The following is an 8,453-nucleotide window of genomic DNA, read 5'->3' as shown; positions in this document are numbered from 1 at the left end:
TGAATTGAAGCTGGAAGGAATCACGTTTACAGATGGACCGGAATATTCGAAATAAAGAATATATTGCTGTATATTCAATTTTAGAATATTCGTCCTATTCTAATCTAAACCAATAATCTCGGTTATAATATTCGAGTTCACGAATATTACAACAGAAAAGTCGTAATGGTTAATACGTGTGCCCGACCGCATGACAAAATCGTTATTTAATCAACTTCAGCATACACCTCCCCGACAAGTGTCCCCGTCACCATGGGAACGCCTGTGGGTTAGAAAATACCATCTGAGTTTTCCATGAGATTGTAAAAACTCAGATCCGATGGTATATTCTAACCCACAGTCGTTCCCATGGTTACGGGGACGCTTGTCGGGGAGCAGTATGCCAAAGTGGAATATTATTGCTCTAACTTCGTCTTTTAGAATATTCGTAATATTGCTCTAACTTCGTCTTTTAGAATAGTACGAATATTCTAAAAGACGAAGTTAGAGCAATATTAAGAATATTCGTAAAATACACATATAGATTGTAATTTAGCTAATATACTGCTATAGTAATTTTTTTAATAGTGTACATATTTTCCAAAACTGAAGTTCAGAAGAGGCAAAAAAAATTAGACAAAAAAAAATGGATTATAGCACTATATTAGCTAAATTACAATCTATATGTGTATTTTACGAAAATTCGTAATATTGCTCTAACTTCGTCTTTTAGAATATTAAGAATATTCTAAAAGACGAAGTTAGGGCAATATTACGAATTTTCGTAAAATACACATATTAGCCTAGCCATAGTCAATTAGTCGAACGTTGCCTTATACTGTCAAAAAAACTATCACAATACGCGATTAATTAAATCGCATATTATTCGCGATAAATGGAATAATGACGAATATTCGATTTCGACGAATATAAGACGAATATTCAATCGAATATTCGTGAAATATCGCAAAATCTAATATGGCACCTCCCGCTCATCACTAATGTTGAACAGAAGGTTGGCCAGTCCTTCAGCCTGTCGATGTCTGCTAAAGTTCATGGCAGTGCTGATGTGACAGCCTCCACTGTAGGTACAGTTCAGTGTGGTCCTCCAGCATACCAGCTATGCAAAGCACAGTCTTGTCACTGTTCTGTACCTGGTCAGCCTGGGCAAACAAAATCACACTGAAGAGGAATTGCTTTACATCATCAACCAAGAATTAAAATCCTGTCTATCTCCTCGCCAACTGGAGATAGGTACCATGGTCACCAATGATGGGAAGAACACTCTGTCTGCGCTGCATCAGGGAAGGTTGATCCATGTGCCCTGCATGGCTCACATCTTCAATTTGATTGCCATCCAGTTCCTGAAGTTTTCCACCCAACTGCAAGATGTCTTGAAAATGTCAAGAAAACTGTAGATTCACTTCAGCCATTCTTAAAATGCAAAACATGCCCTCCTTGAGCTGCAAAGGCAGAATGGTGTTCCTCTACATCGCCTCATATGCGACGTTTCCACAAGTTGGAACTTCACGCTCCACATATTGGACCAACAGTATGAGCAGAGGAAACCCATGACTGATTTCTAGATGATGCAGGTGGACAGGACTACTCCACGGTGTAACTTTCACGTTAGACTGTGGCAGTTCATGTGTGACACCTGCCGTTTGCTCAGGCCCTTTGAGGAGGCCACTTTGTCAGTCGCCAGGATTATGGGATTATTAGAAGACATGGCACCTACATCTCACGGCCACCTGAGCGCTGCGGAGGCTGAATTGGCACAAGAGGAGGACGAGGAGGAGGACGTAAACGCCCAGGAATTCAATACAGAACTATGTGGTTTATCTGCCCAAGCGACAGGAGAGGAGAAGGAGAAGCATGAGGAGCTAGAGAGCAATGAAAAAGATGACGCAGATGACCTTGACAGGCCGTGGCAGTACGCAGTGGAGATGGATGCAGAGAGTCCCTCTGAGTCTCTTGCGCAAATGGCCAGATGCATGCTGAGTTGCTTGTGTAGTGACAGCCACATTATCATCATTCGGAGGGATGACTACTGGCTCTCCACAATGTTAGACCCTCAACACCAGTCCAGAATGGGGGCCTTTTTTACACCTTCTGAGAGGGATAAAAAACTGAACTACTATCGAGACATCCTTTGTAGTCGGTTCGTCTCTCCCTACATGAGCCATAGCCCATCCTCATGAAGGTCTAACTGGGGGACTCTCTGAGCTCAAGCTACATTGTCATCACTGCTAGAGGGGAGTGGAGGGCAGGAGGAACACCAGCTCCATCAGCAGAAACCTAAGTTGTGAGTCTCTAGTGAGCACTTTTCTTCACCGGCCTAGTGAAGAAACCACCCACCAGCAGCAGGACATGGAGCAGAATCTGAACAAACAGGCAGTGGCATACTTTGACTGCACCCTGTCATCCCAGATCCAAGATTCCCTGGACTACTGGGCAGCCTAATTTGAATTGTGGCCACAACTGGCCAAATTTGCCATGAGCAAGTTTTCCTGCCTGGCCAGTAGTGTGGCATTAGAGCGGGTGTTTAGTGCAGCGGGTGGTATAGTTGCCACAAAGATAATTTGACTTTCAACACAAAATGTTGAAACACTAACCTTTAAAAAAATTAGTCAGGCCTGAATCAACCAGGATTTCCAGACACTGGTGTCTGATGCAAGAGGCTAGATCATTCTGGCAGTACTGATCTGACTGTAGTGTGCTGCCACAACGGAACATCATGATAAATGGCCCCTTTCTTTTTCCCATGTGCTGCTGCCACCCGCCTGATGCCACATACCTGCTGCCTCTACTGCCATTTGCTCCTCTTCTGATCTGCCTCCATCTTGTGCTGTTACCCTCCCCCCATTCTGTTCCAGGGCCACTGTTGTGACTTTTCATGCTGTTGCCACCCTCACCACTCTGTTATGGGGCCACTATTGTGACTCTTCATGCTTTTGCCACCCTCACCAGTCTGTTACGGGGCCACTAGTGTCCCTGTTTGGATGTTGACATCACAGTTTATTTTTCTGTTCTTCTGATCCGTCAAAAGAACAGAAAAATAACAAAAAAATTGTTGTTTGAGCGTCCATAAGGCCTCTATCACACAGTCAGTATTTTGCATCAGGATTTGATCAGGATTTCGAAGCCAAAGGCAGGAGTGGGACCCAAACATAGAAGACATGTAAATATTTACCTCACGTTATCTCTGGTTTGAAGGCGGATTCTCAAACTACAGGATCCACTACTTGGCGCTGCCTCCATGACCTTATTTTGTTCCGCTAAATATTCACTGGGACACCTTTTTTATTTATTTTTTATTTATTGAAGGATTCTGTATGCTTTTCTTTAGGTTTAGCTACAGGTTAGCAAGGACAGTTGGTGGCCTGCATGACGATGCGCACGTGCCATATATGTGACCTGCCTGTCATTCTGATGCACAGTAACTTTTTCGCTACCAGAAAAGACTAGCTACAGTATGCATGTTGCTGCAATGCACAGTGATGCACACAGAGATACATTCCCCCTAAAGTTTAACTGCAGTCCAGGATAGACGTGATGTCACGTGCTTCGTGAGTAGAAGCTAATTTTTGGGAGAAATTCGGTGAGGCAACCTAATAGAATTTTTGAAAACTTTGCTCATCTCTACATGTAATGCTAGATTTGTACCTTGCAATGACTTCACCCAAGTAAAATCTGTTGTTTTCCAGGGGAGTTGGGAACCTGACATGTGGTGATGAGCTAATGACCGTGGTGGGTAGATGGGGTTCTCCCTGAGGAGAAAACTCCTTTCAAATTGTATGAGATTATAAGAAAGGGGCTATTTGTTTTTTATCTGGCTATAGTGCTATTCTTGTCCATGGTCTGTGTCTGGCATTACACCTTAACCTCACTCTCTTAAATCTAAAGTTCCAGGCAGAGTCTATAAACTAGAAATAACAATGGCAGTCAGGTATGTCATAGATTTATGTATCCTCCTGGGTAGGACTGGAATCAGTGGCGTAACTACCGGGGAAGCAACGGAAGCAGCTGCTTCGGGGCCCGGGCTGCCAAGGGAGCCCTGCGCCCCGGCAGCGTGTGTGACAGTTTATTTTCAAGTTAGTTACTGGCATATCGATTCTTATCTTAATGTTCAGGGCCCACATTTTTTCTTTATTGAATGATTCTGTATGCTTTTCTTTAGGTTTAGCTACAGGTTAGCAAGGACAGTTGGTGGCCTGCATGACGATGCGCACGTGCCATATATGTGACCTGCCTGTCATTCTGACGCACAGTAACTTTTTAAATATCGATTCTTGTCTTAATGTTCAGGGCCCCTTCACAGCAGCAGCGGCTGACCAGGCTCCCTCGCTAATGTGATCTAATCTTACTGTCTCCTAAAGTCTCCTGATGTGTCTGGGGTTCGAACCCACAACCTCGAATGTATCAGTGGCAAAGCATTTACCCACACAGCCATAAAGCTGCATTGCAACTGATTGAAAAAATATGAGACTTCTACTGTTATAGCTGGCTAAGTGTACATCTATACACATGACAGCTGCCCCAACACACCCAGCACTGCTATATCTCTATATGACAGCTGTCCTTATATGACAGCACACTCAGCTCTGCTATATCTCTATATATGAGCAGCTGTCATGTGTATAGATGTACACTTAGCCAGCTATAACAGTAGAAGTCTCATATTTTTTCAGTCAGCAGCAAGGCAGCTCTTATGGTCTTGTGGTTAAGTGCTTTGCCTCTGATACAGAAGGTCGTGGGTTCGAATCCCAGCAGAAACTTTACTGAAATACAAGCACTGACTCCATATATGGACAGACAGGGTGGGACACAGGAAGAGGCTGACATGGAGGTAAGTATAAGTGTTTATTATTATTTTTTAATGCCCGACTGTTACTGCCATGGGGGGAGCGGGAGGCACTTGATACTGGCACATGGGTGGAGGGGGTTGGCACCTGATACTGGCACCTGAGGGGGGGGTGGCACCTGAGACTGGCACATGGGGGGAGAGGGGTTGGCACCTGATATTGGCACCTGGGGGGAGGAGGGGGGGTTGGCACCTGATACTGGCACATGGGGGGGAGAGGCACCTGATACTGGCACATGGGGGGAGGGAGAGAGGCACTTGATACTGGCACTTTTTTTGTGGGGGGGGGGAGATGTCACTATGATACTGGGACATGGGGGGGAGGAGAGAGGCACTTGATACTGACACCTGGGGGGGGGTTGGCACCTGATACTGGCACATGGAAGGGGAGAGAGGCACCTGATACTGGCACCTGGGGGGAGGGGGGTTGGCACCTGATACTGGCACCTGGGGGGGAGGGGGGTTGGCGCCTGACACTGGCATATGGGGGGGAGAGAGGCACCTGATACTGGCGCATGGGGGGGAGAGGGGTTGGCACCTGATACTGGCACATGGGGGGAGGGAGAGAGGCACTTGATACTGGCACTTTTTTTGTGGGGGGGAGATGGCACTATGATTCTGGGACATGGGGGGAGGGGGGTTGGCACCTGATACTGGCACCTGGGGGGGGGGTTGGCACCTGATACTGGCACATGGGAGGGGAGAGAGGCACCTGATACTGGCACATGGGGGGGAGAGGGGTTGGCACCTTATACTGGCACCTGGGGGGGAGGAGGGGGGGTTGGCACCTGATACTGGCACATGGGGGGGAAAGAGGCACCTGATACTGACACCTGGGGGGGAGGGGGGGTTGGCACCTGATACTGGCACATGGGGGGAGAGAGGCACCTGATACTGGCACCTGGGGGGGAGGGGGGTTGGCACCTGATACTGGCACATGGGGGGGAGAGAGGCACCTGATACTGGCACCTGGGGGGGAGGGGGGTTGGCACCTGATACTGGCACATGGGGGGGGGAGAGGCACCTGATACTGGCACATGGGGGGAGAGGGGTTGGCACCTGATACTGGCACATGGGGGGGAGGGAGAGAGGTACTTGATACTGGCACTTTTTTGTGGGGGGGGTGGCACTATGATACTGGGACATGGGGGGAGGAGAGAGGCACCTGATACTGGCATGTGGGGGGGGGGTTGGCACTTGATACTGGCACATGGGTGGGTTTGGCACTATGATACTGGCACATGGGGGGGAGAGAGGCACTTGATACTGGCACTTTTTTTTGGGGGGGGAGATGGCACTATGATACTGGGACATGGGGGGAAGAGAGGCACTTGATACTGGCACATGGGGGGGTTTGGCACTATGATACTGGCACATGGGGGGTGGGAAGGAGAGAGGCACTTGATACTGGCACATTGGGGGGGAGATGGCACTATGATACTGGGACATGGGGGGGAGGAGAGAGGCACTTGATACTGGCATGTGGGGGGGGGGTTGGCACTTGATACTGGCACATGGGTGGGTTTGGCACTATGATACTGGCACATGGGGGGGAGGCACTTGATACTGCAACTTTTCTTTGGGGGGGAGATGGCACTATGATACTGGGACATGGGGGGGAAGAGAGAGACACTTGATACTGGAAAATGGGGGGGTTTGGCACTATGATACTGGCACATGGGGGGTGCGAAGGAAAGAGGCACTTGATACTGGCACATTGGGGGGGGGAGATGGCACTATGATACTGGGACATGTGGGGGTGAGGAGAGAGGCACTTGATACTGGCACATGATGGGGGGCATCTATGGGGACACTTACTGGCACATTATTGGGGGGCATTATGGGGGACACTAGGCCGGCAGCCTATCAGAGCCCGGACACTGAGGGGCATCTACTGGGGCACTATATATGGGGCATTTTATACTGGTACATTATGGGGGGCACTAGCAGGAAGGGGGGAGAGCAGCACTATGGGGGAATTTACTGGGGGCACTATATAGGGGTATTTTATACTGGGACATTATGGGGCACTATGGGGACATTAGCTCAACTGGGGGCATTACAAGGGGGTATTTTTGCACTGTCACATTATGAGGAGAATTATTACTACTGGGGGGGGGGGCATTATAGAGGGCTTTATTACTCCCCCATGGTATGACCCCCTAGTAGCAGCACCAGCCTCTCCCTGCTCTGCTATCCCTCTGCCCCTTCTCCAAATCCTTATTATGAAATCTTTCCCATTAGGATAAAGCACAACATCAGCTCCGCCAAGCCCCCGGCCAAGTGTTGAAGTGGTGTCCGAGATCCCCAAGGGTCAAGTAACTCTAAGTTTTCATAGGAAATATGTTTATGTTATACACATATAGCATCCACTGTGCCACACAATATACAGTATACCGCTACACTGTGCCAAAGGAGTGGAGTTTACACAGGAGGAGGGAGGTGCGAAGTGCGCTGGTGGGGCCCTTACAAATATTTGCTGTGGGGCCCAGTCACTTCTAGTTACGCCCCTGACTGGAATCCAAAATAGAAAGCACAGACCCTTGCTGGACATCAAGTATTGGAAAATATCCATGGAGGAAGAGCAATGTCCAGCTCAACATTGCTCTTCTACCATGGATAAGTGAGGTGCTATTTCAGGGTTAAAGGGGAGGCTATGTTAAAATAATGAAATAAATAAAAATAAAAAAATATATATATTTATATATATCGTTACATCTACTATCCTCAGAGTATCTGGCAAACTTTTCTTCTCATTGTCTCTCTTGAGTCCAAAGACCACAAAGGATTTTCCTTTAAAAGGTTCACCATAGAGATAGCTGATGAGATAAAACATAACAGATTTTTATTACCAGTCACATTAATATCTCCTCCACAGATGTCACCAACAGTTGGATCTCATAGAAAAGTACCCGAAACATCTCTAGAGCTGATGGAAACTCAAAATGCTTCTACTCACGTTGCCTCTATGTCCACCCTTAGTTCTTCGTCGTTAATGTGGAAAAATTTCTGAGATGCAGTCACTTTTATTTCAAAGCTTGGTAGAACTGAAATAAATGTAAAAAGGAACATAAAAATTAGGACAGTTTTACATCCATGTAAAAGTCAATCTTGCAATACCACACCTAACCATGTGGTGTGCTGTTCAGGGAAAACTTGAGTGAGCAACGCAAAGAAAAAGACTTATCATTAAGACATGTATCATTAAGGCGATCTCTATAAGACTGGAACCTAACACTAAACACTACTACCCCATAAGGGCCACCATAAAATTCAGGGAGTGCAGGTTCCACCGCTTTTTACCATTTTTGGTGCCTTGACGTTTGGCAGATGGGCCCAAATAATTTTGTACAAAATGTATTTGCCAAGAATCTCAAATTTGCTAAATAAACGTAGCATTAGCACCAGAATGTTTCCTATAATTATGGCATTATTATACTTTGTTTGTGTTTGCAGAGTGCTGCTGCATGGTCTCTTTTTTCCTGTATGTTTCTAGCCATGGCAGCGTGCACCTGCACATTGGGATGTGCTGACTGACCCCCTTTTTTTGCAGTTGTACTGGAGCTGGAGGTGTGGCTGACTCCAGTTGGTCTTGGAGCCCTGACTAGCC

At 47.0% G+C, this 8,453-nt stretch overlaps 1 protein-coding gene across 1 annotated transcript in view; it reads right to left on the bottom strand.

Annotated features, from left to right (window-relative positions):
- Window positions 1–1,208: 1,208 nt before the first annotated feature.
- LOC120988547 (complement C3-like) overlaps window positions 1,209–8,453 on the bottom strand; it is a 50,312-nt gene continuing 43,067 nt past the window's right edge. Inside the window, exons 7-9 of the mRNA XM_040416065.1 lie at window positions 7,803–7,890; window positions 7,560–7,662; window positions 1,209–1,361 (exon numbers count right to left, since the gene is read on the bottom strand). Of these exons, the coding sequence (XP_040271999.1) occupies window positions 1,209–1,361; window positions 7,560–7,662; window positions 7,803–7,890 (344 nt within the window). The remainder of the gene's footprint in view (window positions 1,362–7,559; window positions 7,663–7,802; window positions 7,891–8,453) is intronic.

This window comes from Bufo bufo, chromosome 1 (assembly GCF_905171765.1).
Source record: "Bufo bufo chromosome 1, aBufBuf1.1, whole genome shotgun sequence".
NCBI lineage: Eukaryota > Metazoa > Chordata > Amphibia > Anura > Bufonidae > Bufo > Bufo bufo.
Note: the sequence above shows the minus strand (reverse complement) of the source record. Positions and strands in the feature narration are given on the sequence as shown.